Below are 18,484 nucleotides of genomic sequence, written 5' to 3'. Positions count from 1 at the left end.
ATGTCTCCTAAATTAATGTAACCACAGTGACTCTCAGTGCAAGCCACTTGAGCTGGAAGAATTGAATTTGTTCCTATGGCTCCGTGCTTGGCATCCTCCCACCCCTTTGAAGAAAGTTTGGGTTATAGGAGCACACATAGCCAGGGAGGACCGTGCATGTCTGAACACATTGAAAAGCTTTAGCAGGGAACGTGTGAAAAGAATACAGTACTTGTCTCCTGAGCTGTGTTTGGGGAAGAATAGGAAGGGAAGACCCTTTTCTTTTTTGTTCTTTCGGATCCCAGACCTAAAGAGCCAGACTACGAAAGGGTCAAACAGATAGTAGAGAACAGATAAATGGCCCCATGTGGGCCAGACCACTCAGTGTATTCTCACCTCTGCTCCACTTTTAAGCAGCCTGACTCTGAACTGTCAGTGGCTTTCAAGGTGTGACACCCTGATGGCCCTCCTCAGTGGCACCACAGTCTTCCTCAGCCTGTCTCTCCTCTCTGTAGTTTGTGCCTGTACACTAAGCTACCCTTTTCTGTGAGAGGAGTTGCCTTGTTTCTGGGATAACCTTTGCCCTCTCTCTGACCACTTATACCCAGCCCTCATAAATGCTGGACTCTTCAGTCTTCCCTGCAGCGAGATTTAAGTCCAGAATCATAGTTTCATTAAGTCTGCAAGAATTACCCTTGGGCTGGAGAGCGGTTAAGAGCACTGACTGCTCTTCCAAAGGTCCTGAGTTCAAATCCCAGCAACCACATGGTGCCTCACAACCATCCGTAATGAGATCTGACATGTACTATTCAGAGTCAGCTACAGGGTACTTATGTATAATGATAAATAAATCTTTAAAAAAAAATTACCCTTTCAGCCAGGCAGTGGTGGCACACGCCTTTAATCCCAGCACTTGGGAGGCAGAGGCAGGCAGATTTCTGAGTTCGAGGCCAGCCTGGTCTACAAAGTGAGTTCCAGGTCAGCCAGGCCTATACAGAGAAACCCCATCTCAAAAAAACAAAAAAAAAGAAGAGAGAGAGAGAGAGAGAGAGATAGAAGCCCTGTCTCGAAAAAAAAAAAAAAAAAAAAGAATTGCCCTTTTAAGAAACTAGAGCTAGGCCCTTGCTGTCTAGGAGGGTGAGAAAGGCTTTCTTCCTCCTGTAGCTCTCTCTCATCTGTAGGAACAGGACCCTGGGCATGACATAGATACCAATGGGAAGGGTTTGTGAAGACACTCAGAAAGGTCTACCGTTATAACTTGAAATGTATGCTTAGAATGAGGGCCAGTGCTGACTTCCTAGGGACCTAGTGCAACTCTCTCTCCCCAGTACCTTACACAAATGCTTCAGCAGCAGCACATTGAATAGCACCCATGCTGCTGTGCAGTCAGGCCCTGAGGCTACACTGGGTGAGGACAGGCCAACTATTAGAGAGTCCAAAGAAAATGTATGCTTGTTTCTGACCATCAGAGCATTTACTGGAAATGTGGACCTGGAACCTGGTTGTATGCTATCCTCTTCAAAGTACAAAGGAATTTCTACAAAGAATGGCACATGGAGAGATAGAAGATTGCATTGTATCATACATGCTTTTCCTCTGTCATGTTTCCACAGTGCCTGGCTCTAGCCATTCTGATACATTCTAGCCACAGTATTTACTCAGTAATGGTACTGTGCCCTTTTCAGCAGGTCCCTGCCCAGAAAGCCCTGCTCTCCCTGACCAGCTTATCTGTCAAGGCTCTATCCAAATGTCACCATCCCTGTGAAGTTTTTCCTTAACAACTGTCACCTACTTTGCAACCATAGCACTACAGACTCATGGGGCAGCCTCACCACACTGGCTTGTGGTACAGTCGTGCTGCATGAACTGTACCAAAATGACATCTGGGTCTTCTAGTTTCAGCACCAGAAGGCACTTAGCAATAGGGATAGAGGAAAACCCAGGTGGGCTTGTTCCGAGCTCCTGCTTCGTATGGTTTTAGAGGTTCTACGTTAGGAAGCTGGAGTGACCAAGAATAGAAGGAAGTATAGGACCTGCTTGGGCAATCAGAAGCCAGTAGCACCCTGATCACAGGCCATACAGGATGAAGTCTTAAGATTTTATCCTTAAAAACAAAAAAGAAAAAAGACAGGCAGACTTGGGGGTGGGGGGCTATGCCTTTAATCCCAGCACTGGGGAGGCAGAGACAGGTGGATCTCTGTGAGTTTGAGGCCATCCTAGTCTACAGAGAGTTTCAGGACAGCCAGGACTACACAAAGAAACCCTATCTTGAGAAAGAGGGAGAGAGAGAGAGAGAGAGAGAGAGAGACAGAAAGGGGGAAGAGAGGAGAGAAGAGGAGAAGAGAAAAAATTGATTTTATCCTTGGTCTTTTCTGTTTGTTTTATTTGGTTTTTTGTTGTTGTTTTGGTTTGGTTTTTTGTTTGTTTGGTTTGGTTTTTCGAGACAGGGTTTCACTGTGTAGCCCTGGCTGTCCTGGACCTCACTTTGTAGACCAGGCTGGCCTTGAACTCAGAAATCCACCTGCCTCTGCCTCCTGAGTGTTTTGTTTTTTGTTTTTTGTTTTTTTAACAGAGCAGGGACGAAGAAGCCCAGCAGGAATATCAGGATACCCCAGCTTCTAATGCCATTGCTGTCAAGGAACAGGGTAAGTTTGGGGAGATTCTTGTTTGATTTTGTTCTTTGAGACAAGTTCTTGCTTCTTGAACCTCCTCCTGCCTTAGCCTCCTGCACTCTGAAATTACAGGCAGGAGCCACCATGTCCAGCCACCCCCTGCTTCTGACATTGAACTCAGTAGCCCAGAAATTCCAAAACATTTTCTAATAAAGTGGAAGGTTTCAAAGGAAAGCTGGAAGGGGTGTGGCCCCCTTCTGTGCAGTTGAGGAACTATTTCTGGGAAGCACTTTCTCTTTACCTGTACCTGGGGCATCAGCATTGAGATCGAGTGGCCAGAGGCTGGAGCTGCAGCTCAGTTGGTAAAATACTGAATTTACTTGCACAAAGTCTAGGGACAATCCCTAGCAATCCTAAAACTCCAAAGGTTTACTAAAAACCAAGCTAGAGGCTGGCCCGGGTTGCATAAAATTTTGTCTCAAAAACAAATAAATAAACTCAAGGTATAGACAGATGCTCTGCCTGGTCTAGGGATGCCCGTAGAGGAACAACCTTCCAGCATTCGGATCTGTTACCCCGAGTAAGGACACGGAGTGGGATGCAGTTATCCAGATGCAGGATGTGCCCCTCTGAATTGTTGGACAAGTTGTGGTTTCCTGTGGAAACATGTTAGCTCTGGTGGATGTCTGAGACTTGAGCTGTATAAATATCTCAAGCCTGACTTTGAAAATATGCCAAGGTCAGAATAGAACTTTGCTGAGCAGAGATGAAATTGGAAAAGTCAGAGCAAATATTCACCTGGCGCTAAATAATTTTTGGTGTGTGAGCCTGCCCTGTGATCTCCTCTTACTTAGATCAAGGAGTCCGTGGGCCAGCATCACTTCCCTGCCTGAGTGTTTTCCTTACAGATGCTACCTTGGGGCATGGCCTGCAAGGGTTAGTTGTCCCTCCACTGCAACATAGCAGTCCACCACCCCTGAAAGAGCCAGGAGTCAGAGGCTTCTTGGGGTTTCTAAGGTAAGACAGTTGTCGCCACCAAGCTGCAAAGCAGTGTCTGGGCTCATTGCTTCATTGAGTCTTGGAGGGGGATAGGGAAGGAGGCTCTTCACTGGAGTGTCTCAGTTGTATCAAAGACAGATGTCGGGAATGGGACTGAGGGCAAGGACCTGAGTCAAAAGACTGGACTTTTGTTCTGTTTTGTTTTGTGTTTGAGACAAGGTCTCTGTGTTATCACAGAGATCCTCCTGCCTCTGCCTCCCGAGTGCTGGGATTAAAGGCATGCGTCACCATACCAGGTTTCCTTCTTTTAAGACAGGGTCTCACTTTGTAGCCGTGGTGGGTTTTGAGCTTAGGCTGCTCTGCTCTTTCTTCATTTATGCAGTTCTTTGCACCCTGAGACGCCCACGTAAGGCCTGTTTCACAAATGTTGGTTGAACAGAACCGTCTATCTTTCTTGGGTCATTCAGATGATTTGGAGTCCAGAATGCTTTCACTCTCCTGTCCAAACCTACGTGTGTGTTCAGAATCCTTTCTGCAAAGGACACTGAGCAAATCTTTGTCTACCTAGAGCTCAGCCATCCTGCTGCAATTCTTTCTCCTTTATTTCCCTCTTCCGGGGATAATCTAATTTAGGTGCCTTCTCAAATGCTGTTTTGGACTTGGGTTTCCATTCAGTGGTTCCCCAGAGCAAAATGCCCTGGCTAATGAAGCACTAATGGGAACCAGGGGGAAGGGAGCGACCTCCTCACTCTCAGACCCCTCTGCTTGCATCCTGTAGTGCTCTCTTCCCATTCCGGTACTTCTTCAAGAAGAGCGGTCAGTGAGCTTTCCAGGACCACAGCACGCGTGGGGCAGGGGTCAGCATAGAAGAGATGTCCTCCTGCAGTAACTCCCGGAGCTACCACACCTCTCTTGCATTTACTTTGAGACAAGTGTTATTGTATACAGCCCAGGCTGGCTTCAGTCTGTGCCTCTGCTCCCAGTGCACTCCCATGGGCCATCCTTTTCTCCTGACCCCGGTCACGGTCACGGGGACAAGGGTGCCACACTGGGTCCTCACATGAGTTTATCCTGTTGTTTGCCTTTGGTGTTTCCTATCCAAACCACTAAGCTCGAGGCTAGCGAGATGGTAATTGAATGCACACTGATATTGCAGAGGGCCTGAGTTTGGTTCTCAGTGCCCATAGCAAGCAACCTGTAACTCCAGCTCTATCAGGATGGCCTGGCGCTTTCTGGCCTCTGCAGAAACTTACGCCCCGCACACCCTGCACCCTCATAATCGGAAGAACAAAACAAAACAATACTGAGAAGGGCCAGAAAAGCGTCTTGATGATAAAGCATCTGCAGCCAGACCTGACAGCCTGAGTTCAGCCTCCATGTATGTGCACCATGGCATATGCCCCACACAGAATAAAATGTACTTTTATTAAAAACTTCAAAATAAATAAGTAAATAAAACACTATAAAGAATTCTATTGCCCTGAGGTTTAAGCCTTTTGTCTCTAATACTTGGGACTCTAATGCCAGTGACTGCTCATGGCGGGTCATTGATTGAACTTGGCAAGCTAGAGCATAAGAGAGAACAGAGAAGCGTTCATGGGCCTCCCCCACCTCCAGTCTCGTGTTGTTGCTTGGTGAACCACATGAGCTGTATACCTGCCCGAAGCTCTTAGAGTCCTTTATCAGGGATCAGGGAATAAGGTCACACAAGGTTCACTGGCCTGAGTGCCACTCCACTGCCCCAAAGGATAGGGCTTTGAATGTGAAGTGCTCCCTCAGGGACCTTGACAGGAACACAGGCAGCTAGTGTAAGGGCAGCCAGTGCTGGTTAGGCCCTTTCTTCACCCAGGCCATCTAGAGACCCATCTTGGACTTACGTGACTTCAGAGAACCAAAACAATAATGGGTGGGAATTTAGGAAAACTCGTTTTAGCTTTTTAACTTTTAGTAAGGTTCAATATTAGAATGGACTACCCCTGGTCTTTATACAGCCATTTCTCTGTCGCATGCCACAGAGTTCCTACTGGGAAGCCTGGGTCTAAAGTGCTGGGTCCCTCTGAGTCCCTTTGCTTGGCTGTCTCTACCTTTGATAGGGAAAAGGAAGAAGTAGGGTGCTCTGGGGAGCCAGACAACCCAGGATCTGGAGCCTGAACAGGGGACGCTAAAGGCGAGCAAGGGTGTAGGGATGGGGGTGAGCGACGTGGGTATATCAGTTTCTCCCAAACCCTGTTTCCTACATTTGTTCTATAATCCCGACGGAGCATAACTTCACTGACTGCTGCTGCTGAGGGACACAGCTCCGGAGCCTGGAGATCTGCGTGCCCGTGCTGACAGGGACCAGCTAACATAAGAACCTCTGCTACCCCTTCTGATTATCTGCAAAGTGAGAGGTAGGATTTGGAAAGCTCTGAGGAGCCCTCGAGCTCTGGCAGCTATGGGTTGCCCCACTCTTCTAAGCAGGTGAGTAGTCTAAGCGGGGCTGCCTATAATCACTACAGACCTTGGTCTGGGTGCTTCTTCACTCAACCTCCAGCTAATGTTGACTAAGGGCTTTGTTACTGCTTGCTTGCTTGTTTTATGGTGCCAAAAATGCATGGAACCCAGAACCCTAAGCTTCCAGGCAAGCGCTCTGCCACGGAACCACACCCACAGCCCTCAACCTGTCACATTCTTGTCCTAGGTGTAACTTAGCACCATATCCATAGTATGATATGTGAATGTGACTTTTAGTAGGGAGCCTTTCCTCTATAAGCAGAGTTCGACTCAACAGAGACACTGAGGTTGGAGTCCAGCTCTGCTTTTAATGTAGACTGGAGCCTGCTATTCCAGGGACTAGGGAGACTTTCTAGCTCAGAATTCTACTCTGCAACCAGCCACATGATAAGAAAGCACTCCCAGGACTCCAGGAGACCGAAATGGCCCTACCCCTAGTCTGCCAGCAAGCACAGCTTAGGTGCCCTTGAACAAAGCAATCTTGATCTTGGACTGGGAATGTAACTCCACTGGTGGAATCCCTCCTTAGCATTCATAAGGCCCTGGGCTCGACCCCAGCATAGCAAGAACTGTATGAATATGGTGGCTCCTGCCTGTGATTCCAGGGCTTAGGAGGAGGAGGAAGGAAGACCAAGGTCAAGGTCGCCCCTGGGAGGTATGAGATGGTCTTTTAAGAAAAAGTTGAAAGCCAGGCGGTGGTGGCGCACGCCTTTAATCCCAGCACTCGGGAGGCAGAGGCAGGCGGATTTCTGTAGAGCAGGCCAGCCTGGTCTACAGAGTGAGTTCCAGGACAGCCAGGGCTACACAGAGAAACCCTGTCTCCAAAACAAAACAAAAACAAAAAAAAAGTTGATTTTCAGCCCCATTCCTTTGCAATCACTAAAAGACATAGTAGTTTTTCGACAGAGAATGGCTGATCAGGTAAGAGTCCTGCCTAGGCTCACAGAGGGTGAAGAAAATCCAGCTGCCCACAGGTCACACTGGGCCACTCCTGGGCCTGCCTCACTCCCTCTAGTATTCAGCACTAGACAGCAGGGAAATGTCAGTGGAGACTGCATTCTGAAGAAACCTCAGATCCTGATGTCCAGGTGGGACTGTGCCCGAGGCTTCAGGCTAGGAGGGGCCTGAAAGCTGATATCTGGGAGGGCGGGGCTCTAAAACACCAGCAAATAAAAGCCTGGAGAGCCAGCTCCAGTTTGGAGACCAGCAGGAGGCACCAGGAGTCTTCAGTTGCTGTTGGACTGGTAAGCTGCTGAAGCTGAGGAGGTGGGGCCAGGGAGGGAGGGGTGGAGCCAGGGAGGGTGGGGTGGTGGGCCAGGGCCTTGTAGCCAAAGTGGCAAGTAGATGGGGGAACTGGTATGTACCCCAGGTGGTGAGGACATTCCAGAGGAGAGTCTGCATAGAAGGATGACATATAAGTGGCTATTCACACCCTTCCAGAGTAGCTGAGGCAGGGAAGCAACACCCCCCCAACATTCCTACCAAAGGCAGAGATGATAAAGACCACTACCCAGCACACCTCACCAATAAGGAGACCCAGAAGCCTGGCTTGCTGGTGGAGAGGCACAGCTTCAAAGACTCCCCTTCCCACCCAGTCCTTTGCAGATGCCCATGGCACCACGAGTCTTGCTCCTCTGCCTGCTGGGCCTGGCAGTCACTGAAGGGCATGGCCCGGAGGCAGCCATCCCAGGCTGCCACTTGCACCGTGAGTAACTCTGCTTGGGGAGTGGATGGACGGGTAACCCGGCCAGCACGGCCTTCACCGGCTGCTCCCTTCTCTGCTTCCAGCCTTCAATGTGACAGTGCGCAGTGATCGCCTTGGCACCTGCCAGGGCTCCCACGTGGCACAGGCCTGTGTAGGACACTGTGAGTCTAGTGCTTTCCCTTCCCGGTACTCTGTGCTGGTGGCCAGTGGCTATCGGCACAACATCACCTCTGCCTCCCAGTGCTGCACCATCAGCAGCCTCAAAAAGGTAAGGGGCGTGAGGGTGGGGACCCAGGGGCCCAAACCTTATGGGGCATGAGGGTGGGGACCCAGGGGTTCGAACCTGATGGGGGGGGCGTGAGGGTGGGGCCCTAGGGTGGGACGGAATGGGAACAAACTTGGGTCCTCCTCCAACAGGTGAGGGTGTGGCTGCAGTGCGTGGGGAACCAGCGTGGGGAGCTTGAGATTTTTACTGCCAGGGCCTGCCAGTGTGATATGTGCCGTCTCTCCCGCTACTAGTCCCAGAAGGGCTCAGGCTCCAGTCCTGCCACTGACATGTCATGGGTCTCTCAAACTCAGGGCTCTGACCCTCTTTATCGTCTGTGAAGATGGGGTTGGCCCACTCAGCAGTCTCCTTGCTACGTTCTCCTTCTCTCCTGTCCTCAATAAAACAAGCAATGCTTGAGTTTCGCTCTTTATTAAGTCTGCCCCCAGCCAGGTGAAGGGGGCAGACCATGATTACTGTGACCTCCCCCCTCACCCCAGGACAATGTGAATCTTCTTGCCTGTGCCCTCACCCCTCCCCCTGCCCAATAAATAAAAAGGGGATAAGGGAGTCAGGGCCAGGGAGAGGACAGGAGGATGTCCCTGGACAAGGTCTTGTTGAGGGTGAGCTGGGCAGAATAAATAGACTGTGCCCCCACAGTGGGGATGAGGAAGGCCCTGGCCAGGCGCTGAGTGTCCATGCCCCAGGCCAGGAGCAGGGGTAGAGGCCTAGCTGCTGCCTGGAGCCTGACTGTGTAGGGCAGGGGAGGATCCCTGATGGCAGCTTCCCAGTCGCATACTTGCCCTGGTCTAGTCTTGCCAGAATCTTGCCACAAAGGCCTGAGAGTTCTGCTGCCAAGACTACCATCTTGCCTTCTTGTTTCCCCCTCCGTGAAAGCTGTTCCCACGGGGCTGGTAGGGAGTCCTAGAGCCACTCCGGCAAGGCCACGGGGAGGCGTGGGCCTCTCTGGGCCCCTGGGCAGAGGGATGGAGGGGCTGATAGCTCTGGGTTTAGCGTCTCCTGTTCTAGGTGTATCTAGCTCTGACCCCCACTGGCAGCCACCTGGGGTGTAGGCCGTGGGACAGGGGCTTCCTTGGCCCCTTGGGTCCCCTGTAGCCGGCGTAGCCGTAGTTCCTCCAAGCCTCGCCATAGCTCCTGCCGCTCCTGGGCCTTCTGCTGCTCCCTGGGGAGAGAGGGTGAGGCAGCTCTTCCTCTTCTGGCTGCCAGCTGTCTAACCTCCTTCACTGTCACCCCACTGTAAAGTGATTAGGACTCCATGGGAACCCTCAGCTTAGAGATGTGAGGAGAGAAAGGAGAGGAAAAACTGGGTCCTGAGCTGTCCTGACTGAGGCATCAATCGGTACAGGGGAGCTGGCAGCCAGTGGGCATGGGTGCTGAAAAGAGTGGCTGGGGTGCCACGGGCAGCGCACTCACACAGGACAGACACAGGATGGGCGGGAGCACACCCGGATAGGTCCTCTCCATTCTCCCTGCAGCCTGAGCGCCTGATTCCCTCTTCTCTGTCCCTCCTCAGTGGCTAGCCCCCCACCCGGTACTCACTGTTGTTTTTCCAGCTTGTAGGAGGCTGTGAGCTCGTCAAACAGCTTTCCGTTCATCTCCATGAAAGTCTTGAGCACGTTGTAGATCAGGGACACGATGGTTCTGACATAGCAAAGAGAGTGTGAAGAGATTCATGAGATGGTCCCAGAGCACTGCCCATTCTCCTCCCTGCTTTCACCTCCCTCTGACATCCCAACATTTGCTCACAGCTAGGAGAGCCCCAGGGGCTGCACTAGCTGTGGTGTTATCTCCAAGGGGGAGGAAAGCTCGGGCACTCACTGATTCCAGTGCTCCTTGGACACTTGGTAGAGGGTCCCAAATACCGCAGGCAGCACAGTGTGGCAGTTGTCCTCAATGAGGCTCAGGATGTACTCATTGTTCCAGAAATACAGAGCCCGCTCTGCAACCTGGGCAGGTGAGGCAGGAAAGAGGGCCTGGGAGTGACTTTTGGATGTGCAAAGTCTGTTTTTTCTCCTTACCTTCGAACCCAGATCCCCTAACCTCCACACCCCACCCTGAGGGCTTATCTGACCCACTGGAGAAATCAAATGGAGGAGAGAAAAGGCCCTGGCTTTCCAGACGGGTAGTCCTGACTCCTCTAGAGCCCACTGCACGTGTGTGGCCATGCCAGGCATTCAGCTTCTTGGCCTTGGTTGTCTGCTGTGGGAGTGGGGTGAGAGCACCCGTCTCCGCCAGCTGTTGTCAGGTGTTTTAAAAGTGAAATACCAGAGCCATCACGAGGAAGAACAAACTTCCACCCGGTTATGGCTCCTAGGGATGGGAGTGAGCATAGAACAGCATGGGGAACTGAACCTTCTGGCCAGAAAGTAGGGACCGGTGAAGTCTGGAGTTACCAAGAAAGAAGGAGAGGGGCTGACAATTCTGCAGCCCACTTTGGGTCAGTTTCCCTGGTGTGTTTACAACTATGAGCTCTTGCTCCTGTCAACATGAAGGGTCTATTGTTGGCCCATTTTATAGTCATGGAAACCCACTTAGACTTAGATAAGTGAGTCCCAAGGCTCGAAGCCAGTGAGATATATATCTGAAGTCTGGCCCCAGGGCTCATGACCCCAAGGCCATCCATCATCTCCCTGTTATCAGGCCTAGGGCTAGAAGAAAAGCTGAGAGGAGAAGGGGCTCTGTTAGGGCAACTGAGAATCCTTGCCAAGCTGTGCTCCTGCCCTGATCCCACCTCCCTTTGTCACATACCTGGAAATGGGGGCTGGAGACACAGCGAGCCACCTGCTTGAAGAGGGGCTCCTGGATCTTCACAAACTGGGAGGGCTCGATGACATCAAGAATCTCTTCCATCTCCCCCAGGAACATCACCTGGAGAGAGGGCAGGGCAGCAGCTCACATTCCCCTAAAGTACACACCTGCTCGCCTTCTGGAAGCTGAGCCCTCCCCACTACTGTCAGGGTTGTGAGAGCCCTTCATACCTCCTTCTGGGTGCAGGTTTTAGGCCAGTATTTGAGAAGCCCCCGGATAACCTATAGGAGGGAGAAGGGGTCAGACCCGAAGAGTGAGGGTCCCACCTTCCCTCCAAGGTACTCACATGCTCTGTCAAGGTTGCATCCTTCTCCAGGAACTGCACCACACAGTATGCCAGCTGCAGGGCCAGGGTGGAAAGAAGTAGCCAAGGTCAGGAGGGGCCAGGAGCCAAGAACTAGCTGCCTAGGACATGGTGCCAGGACCAGACATCTGCTCAGTACTGCCTTCACACTCCTGTTCCCTGAGCACTTACTACTGCTGCCCTGGACCTACAAGGCACCCGCTCTGAGTGCTGAAGGGCTGGTGTGTGAGGTCAGCTCTCAGGTAGAGGACATTGAAATAGTAGGGCCTCAGGGGTGAGAACAGGATCCAGTAAGTGTCAAGTTGACTTCCTGGCCCTGCAGTCAGCCCTGAGTGTCTGCAAATGCTGCTGCTGCTGCTGCTACAAGGCCAGGCCTGGGCTCACCTGAGCATGAAAAACAGATAGTGACTTGACAGAGTGCAAGGGGATCAGGACTCGAACCAGGAACTGCTTGTGCTCGGTCTTCAGGGGTAGCGCAAAGCCATTGATGATGCTTTGGAGTGGACAGAAAAGAGGAGCAGGGCTCAGCCAAGCAGGCCCCCAGTCCCTGCTACCAGAAACCCCAGCTCCAGCCAAGGCCCGGGGAGAATTACCTTCCTAAGATCTCTAAGAGCTCAGCTACACCATTGAAGTGCTCCAGCTCGTAGATGAACCTGCAGCAGAACAGATGACTCTGGAGGGGGGGAGCTTTGGGACAGGTCCAGCTCTCCATCACCCATCCTGCCAGCAATCCTGACTCAGCCCACACAACTGTCCAACTGTCCCCACAGGAGTACTCCCTTCCTGATGCCCCAAACCAGCCCCCATTGAGTCCACATCCACCTGCAAAATATCTTTCCCAGACCAGGCATCTTAGCCACTGTCAGTCCCAGCTCAGCATCTCTTCCCTGAGATAGCCCCAGCTCACTCCTTCAGGTCCCTAGCACTCCTTACCCAATGTCCAGCCAGTCAGCAGGCACCCAGCCTAGGTCTTTCAACTGTCATGCAGTCAACCAAAGCAAAGGCAAACACCTCTACCCTGCACTGTAATTCTCAAGCTCCCCCTAGGAGGAGGGCCTAGGAAAGCCATTACAGAGATGAAGTTGAGGCTCTGTAGCTAAAGGCTACTCACCTCAAAGTTAATAAGTGGGGAAGCTAATGGGCTCTGAGCTTCTGAAGAACATGGGTCAGGGCTCTTCTAGTTTATCACTAGGAACAACAGCTAATGTTTCAGAGGCCCCATCTCAGGCCAGGAGCTACACCAGGTACCTTGGAGGCCCAGCTGGCTTCATCTGGAGAATGGCCCCACATTAGCACAGGCCATGTGCCCACTTCAAAGGATGAAGCAAGAGGAGAACTTCAAGGGCTTGCCCAAGTTCACCCAAATCCTGGAACCAAACTCCAAAAGACAGCCATGGTCTCAACTACTCAGTCACAGGGGCGCCCCATGTCCAGTGGATGTGGTGTTCAGAACATGTGTGTAGAAAGAATTTCTCTGGGTCATTATAGGCCAGGCTGATAAGATCCTACATCCCTCCTGGCTACCCTGGTCCCTCTAAACTGCTTAACTGGCTTCTGTCTTCCTACAGTATTCTCATTTGGCCTCTATTTTCTCCTCTGTAAATGGAAATGAATACTTATTCTCTGATTTCACAGGCTTCATATAATCAATACTACATTGCACACCCAGAACTTGATAAACAAACAGCCTGGGCAGCTCAGCAGGTCCCTTCTTCCCCGCCTCCCTCCCAGATCTCTTCTGGGCAGGCAGAGCAACGCACCGGAGGAAGATGTGGTTGCACTGTTTGCGGATGTAGGCCCGGAGACCCAGGAACTTGCCGTACACCCGATGCAAGATGGTCTTGAGGTACTCACGCTCCCGGGGGTCCTCGCTGTCAAACAGCTCCAGGAGCTGCAGGACCGAGGGTCAGGGTAAGATAAAGCCAGATGTCAACCCATTTCTCTGCATCCTATCCCATGTCCCTCAGATGGCATGTGCCTGCTGTATGGTACCACCCAGCCTGGGCTCCCCAAGTCACCATTAGGACAAACTTTTGATCCACGTATCTCTTGGCCACAGAGGGCTGGAAATCTGGACTCTCCAAGAAACGCAGGAAAAACTCATATACCAGCTGGGGGTGGGAGACAGAGCAAACAGTGAGTTTGGCTACAGCTTGTCCCACTTCCCCTACCCTGCAGCTCTCAGGCAACCGTCAGGGTCTCCCACAGCTCTCCAATCTACTCTGAAATGCAGAACCTGCTCCCCAGCCCTTAACACCTGCAGATGTGGCCACGAAGGCTCAAGGTTGGGCTCATCTTCTTCAGGGTCAAACTCAGGGTTCTCGCTGGGTGGCAGGGTCCGGAAGATATTTACTGATATCTAGTAGGGGAAAGGGAGGGTTTTTAAGGATGAGCCCATAGAAACAGGAGTTTTGGGAACTCTTGAAGTTCTCTATATCCCAGACAGGTAATGAGTTTGTGGCCTTCTTGCCTCTGCCTTCTATGTAACTAGGATTACAGGCACGCAACATCAGGCTAAGCACTTATTTTCTTTGTCTTTGTTTTGTCTTGTCTTGTTTTTGTTTGTTGAGATAGGGTTTTATCTGTGGAACAGAGCTCTGGCTATCATGGAACTCTCTCTGTAGACCAGGCTGACTGCAAACTCAGATATCCACCTGCCTCCACCTCCAAAGTGCTGGGATTAAAGGTGTGAGCCACCACTGCCTAGCATGGCCAAGCACTTTTTTTTTTTTTTAATTTTTTTTATTAGGTATTTTCCTCATTTACATTTCTAATGCTATCCCAAAAGTCCCCCATACCCTCCCCCGGGCCAAGCACTTTCTAAGTACAATGAGCACATGGAGCTTGAACCTGAGGCCTTGCACTGAGTTTTACCACCAGCCCTCATCCAATTCTGGACTGACCCACTCCCCAGCAGGCAACTTGCTTCTCTGGACAATCTTCAAGCTCATGCAAGCCAAGGGCTGGAGACCTAAGGATGGCTTGACACATCCGTGTGTGGATGTGGTTCAGCAGTGATGGTAAGGTTGAAAGCAGTGGACAGCCCAGGCATTCAGAGCCCAAGCATTTCTGATCAGACTGGGCGAGAGAGTTTCTTAGAATAGCCCATGCCTGAGTCAGACCATGGAAGACAAGTGGCCCGGAGGACAAGTACCCTAGGCCCAGCTCACTCAAGTATAGGGACAACAGGGAGAGGAAATCCCGAGAAGGTGTCGGGCAGCAGTGAGACCCAGTGGAAATGGGAGCACGGCGCCTGCGACCACGCTGAAGGGTTGATTCTTCCCACAGGGGTCCCGGAAGTAGCATGAGAGAATTCTTGTTCCCTAGGCTGGGCAGTGCTTACCATGCGGATGATGTCTGGGTAGACGGGCTCGATGAGCACACCCCGGGTGCTCCCCACACATTCCACCAGTTCATTGAGGGCTGCACGCTTCACCTCCTTCCCCTTGAGGTCAGCCACACAGTCCAAGAAGTCAAACATCACCCCACATTGGGCCAGTTTCCGGCTCAGCAATTCATGCAACTCAGAGGCTGGCACATCTGGGGGGAGGGACAGGGAGACCTCCTGGATCAAGCCGCCAAGGGCTCTGGACGGGATGGATCTCCACCTCCCTCAGGCTGACTTTCCAGGAAGCTTCAGCTGCCCCCATACAAGGTACTCTGGTACAGCTAGCAAACAGTTCTAGTCCCATCCTTCACTACCGGGAGGCTGAGGGGAAAAAGTGGTCCTCTCTGGATATGCAAGCATTCCCCACCCCTCCCCAGCCACTTACCTCCCTCAACACATGGAGCCAAAAGTAGAAAGCGGGCCAGGAAGTGGGGGGTGGGATTTAGTGATCACAGAGAATCAAGCCAAACACCTATCCCAGGACCTAGGCAGCTGGCTGGACTGATAGGAGCCTCCTGAAACCTAGGCTGTGTGCCCCACCCTTGGCCCTTGCCTGCCCCTGGCACCACTTCCAGATGCCCCACCTCCAGAGATGACAGGCCAGTCAGGCCATGCGTCAGCAGAGGCCTGGAGATTGGGGGTCAGTTCCAATGGAGTTCCTAGCCTAAAAGAGATCCAAACTCTACCAGCCCGCTGCTTCTCCCTTGGTCCTCCCCTACCTTGCTTCCTTCTGGGTACCTTGGCAACCAACAACAGCTCACCTTTGAGCAGGGGCAGTGGAGTGAGCTCTTGCTGGTTGCTCTGATAGCGGAACTGAGAAGAGCTGTGTGAGCGACGGGGCCGGGCCCTGCGGAGGGACCTGCGGGAGAAGCCATCCACCTTGTCTGGTGGTGGCACTGGAGACAGCCCTGGGGAGGAGGGGCTTGTGGGGGTGCTCGCAGGGGGCAGCTTCGTCTCCATGGCCAGTGGACAACACGGGTCAATCTTTCAGAGCCCAGGAGGCTCCTTGTGGGTCTGGAGTAAGTTGAATGAGGCCACACACACTAACTGGGTCCCATCCTGTCCAGCATATTGAGGGGGGGTGGGGGAGGCACGACCACAGTCCTGACCCCCCCAGGGCCTCTGGCAGCTGCCCAGTCCTGGGGGGGCAGGTAAGGTAGAAAGGCAATGGCTCAGGTCTTTCCTGGGGATCCAGAAGAGTTCCAGTCAGGGTTCCCACGCTGGCTCTTCTGAGAAGTCAGGTTAGAAAGGTCAGCAGGAGAGACACAGAGAGCAGGTCGGTTCTTTCCAAAGACAGCCCGCGTGGAGCAGTTGCTCTCTTACTTCTTTTCCCTCCTTCCCTCGCTAGACCCCAAAACAAGGGCGCAATCATGCCCCTCCCTTCTTCCAGGCCCAAGCTCTAAAGTAGCCCCTCCCCAAATACGGCCTATGGCTACTACTCAGGATGGGGACTCTGTTAGCATCCCCAGATCTTTACAGCAGTGTGACTCTCCAGCTCCACTAATGTCTCCCGTCTCGGTGCACTCACCCAAAAAATGAGGGTCCTGTTCTCGTGCACCCCCTTTCAGACCCTAGCATCTCTCCCCATATCCCGCTCCTTCCTGCTCTCCAAACCTCAATGTGGTATTGGGGTACACACTCACTTCTCAGAAACCCAGACTTTGGTCGCCGACCCTAGAGGTTGCCTCGGTGGAAGAGATGACGGTTCAAGGGTCCTTAGCGGTGGTTCCGCCGCTCGGGGCGCTGGGGCTGGGCGGCGGCGCTCCTGGGTTCGCTCCCAGGCTCTGGGGGTGCTGGAGCATGCCCCCAGCTCAGCCCCAAAAGGGGTCGGGCACTCGGTGGGCTCTAGGCTGGGCCCCGGCAGCACGCGACCCTCGGGATATCTCGGGACTCAGATCAGCGCGGTGCAGCGCAGCGGGAGCCCCGGCTCGCTGCGCACCGGCACCCGCCGCCCAGCTGCTCAGGATGACATCAAGTCACCTCCCCCCTCCCGGCCCGCACCTCCCTCCGCTAGGGGGGGCTGCGTCAGGGAGGACTCGGGGCCTCTGGGAAATGTAGTCCCCACTCTGCTTAAAGGAAGCAACCGAACTTTACGGGTAACCTCGGAGCAAGGGGAGGAACTCAGCACTTCCGAGAAAAGCTGAGGATTTTAAAACCTGCAAGCAGAGTGGGGCAGAGTTCAGCTCAGAACTGGACTCCCGAATTCTGGAAGGGACACTGTGTAGGGAAAGAAGAGGACTCTGGTGTTGGAACCTGCTAATGCAAGACAGAGTCCTACCAAGCATGATGTGCCAGGCCCACAATTTGATCTGAGCCATCTGTCCCTCAGGCCATCCTCGCTCCTCATACTCAGCCCAGACTGAAGCCCGACACTCACAAAACCCCTTGCATCCGGCGTTGGAGGGGTTAACAGTCGGCTTTGCATTAGCGCCTGCTGGGAGGGGTGTGGTTCACTAGAGGCTCTTGGGAAATGAAGTCCATTCTCCGGGCCTGCAGTGCCCCTCCTGTCACTTACTGTCCGTGGTGACATCATGGTCTGTAGTTTAAAGGGACAGCCCTGGGATACCAAAGCAAGGAGGGCAGAAGGTGCTACCCTGGAGCTGCCCCCATCCTAAGGCACAGGACCTCCCGGGTCCTCTGGTGCCAAGATGTGCCTTGGAGAGTGGGGAGTTCTTGATCAAAACCCCATTGCTGGGTATCAAAGGCTCAGCTGTATTCCAAGAGTTTGGCATTCTGGCCAAAAGTTCCCAGCCTGCAGTCCCGGGCTCCCTTCATTGTACCTGGTCGCCAGCACTCTATTCCCTACAATGACTGTGAGACCTTTATCCCGAAGTTTTACCTGGGTGACAAACTGGTCCTTGCTGAGCAGCAGGAGAGAGAGAGAGAGACCAATGAGGTTGGGGGATTTGGGGTGCTTTTTGGCCCCACCCATTTATGAACCCTGGTGATCACTTAGTGCTGCAAAAGAAGTCTATTTACCTAAGTGCCCACCGTAGAGCAACAAACAGCCAAAGCCTGTATCGAGGACATTGTTCCACCGGCCTAGAGTTTAGCACCTCAATGGATGGGTACCCAGATCAAGCGATGGCTACCCAGAGACAGTACTCCCTTTGCTCAGAGATAGCAGATCTTCACTTCCCATTTTGCTCTGTTCTTCACCTGCCAGATGGAACAGGAACCTCTAAACTACCACTTGGCCCACCCCCAAGGCTCAGACATGGCTTCCCTTCCCCTTACTCCCTAATAATAAGCCGGGAAAGCCAGACCTACAGAGCCTCTACCCTCCAGACCAGAACCCAGAGGCCAAGGCAGGAGGGATGCCTCGCTGCCTGTGACTCGGTAGTGCTCTCCACAGACTCGGCTGCAGTGTTCAGGCCAGGCTGCCCAGAGCCACCCATGCCTGGCAGGGGCCTCGATGATGCAGGGAGAAAACTTGTGGAAGGAAGTGGCTTTGGGATTTTTAATTTTTGATGCTGAGGATGAGATAAGAGGCTTCACACAAGCAGAGCGAGAGCTCTACCACTTACCTCAGAAGTAGACTTTCACTCTCAAAGAGCCATTGAAAGATAAAAGGTTAAAAAGTATTTTCTTATACTTTTTAAACTTGGGGGTTGTGTTTGTTTGTTTGTTTGTTTGTTTGTTTGTTTTGAGACAGGGTTTCTCTATGAAGCCCTGACTGTCCTGGAACTCACTCTGCAGACCAGGCTGACCCCAAACTCAGAGATCTGCCTGCCTCTCCGTCTCAAGTGCTCGGATTAAAGTTGTAAGCCACAATACCTAATTCTTTTTATACTCTTACTCTTAGCAAAGTTTCATTGTATTTATTTATATCTTTCTGTGTGCCTGTGCCGATGTTATTCTAGCTGCCCTGGGACTCACTGCTTGGAATTTGTGAGTGACCTTCTTATAT

The 18,484-nt window shown here is 52.3% G+C and overlaps 3 protein-coding genes across 3 annotated transcripts in view; 2 read left to right on the top strand and 1 right to left on the bottom strand.

Annotated features, from left to right (window-relative positions):
- The window catches only part of Majin (membrane anchored junction protein), a 39,406-nt gene extending 34,053 nt beyond the window's left edge, over positions 1 to 5,353 (top strand). The window contains exons 9-11 of the mRNA XM_021152160.2: positions 2,552 to 2,624; positions 3,500 to 3,608; positions 4,369 to 5,353. Coding sequence (XP_021007819.1) covers positions 2,552 to 2,624; positions 3,500 to 3,608; positions 4,369 to 4,414 — 228 coding nt within the window. The 3' untranslated portion in view covers positions 4,415 to 5,353. The remainder of the gene's footprint in view (positions 1 to 2,551; positions 2,625 to 3,499; positions 3,609 to 4,368) is intronic.
- Positions 5,354 to 7,308: 1,955 nt separating this feature from the next.
- Gpha2 (glycoprotein hormone subunit alpha 2) lies at positions 7,309 to 8,337 on the top strand. Its single transcript, XM_021151366.2, has 4 exons — positions 7,309 to 7,327; positions 7,679 to 7,788; positions 7,872 to 8,056; positions 8,206 to 8,337. The coding sequence occupies exons 2-4, from the start codon at positions 7,689 to 7,691 to the stop codon at positions 8,305 to 8,307; spliced, it is 387 nt and encodes a 128-aa protein (XP_021007025.1). The 5' UTR covers positions 7,309 to 7,327; positions 7,679 to 7,688; the 3' UTR covers positions 8,308 to 8,337.
- Positions 8,338 to 8,469: 132 nt separating this feature from the next.
- Positions 8,470 to 16,714, bottom strand: Ppp2r5b (protein phosphatase 2 regulatory subunit B'beta). The gene is made up of 14 exons (XM_021151367.3): positions 16,218 to 16,714; positions 15,336 to 15,803; positions 14,530 to 14,726; positions 13,444 to 13,545; positions 13,205 to 13,297; positions 12,947 to 13,077; positions 11,780 to 11,839; positions 11,571 to 11,679; positions 11,169 to 11,222; positions 11,053 to 11,103; positions 10,823 to 10,942; positions 9,893 to 10,020; positions 9,614 to 9,715; positions 8,470 to 9,236 (listed from the first exon to the last, which is right to left on the bottom strand). The coding sequence occupies exons 2-14, from the start codon at positions 15,532 to 15,534 to the stop codon at positions 9,089 to 9,091; spliced, it is 1,494 nt and encodes a 497-aa protein (XP_021007026.1). The 5' UTR covers positions 15,535 to 15,803; positions 16,218 to 16,714; the 3' UTR covers positions 8,470 to 9,088.
- Between the last annotated feature and the right edge of the window lie 1,770 nt (positions 16,715 to 18,484).

This window comes from Mus caroli, unplaced genomic scaffold (genome assembly GCF_978045245.1).
Source record: "Mus caroli unplaced genomic scaffold, Mus_caroli_1 scaffold_20, whole genome shotgun sequence".
Taxonomy (NCBI): Eukaryota; Metazoa; Chordata; class Mammalia; order Rodentia; family Muridae; genus Mus; species Mus caroli.
Note: the sequence above shows the minus strand (reverse complement) of the source record. Positions and strands in the feature narration are given on the sequence as shown.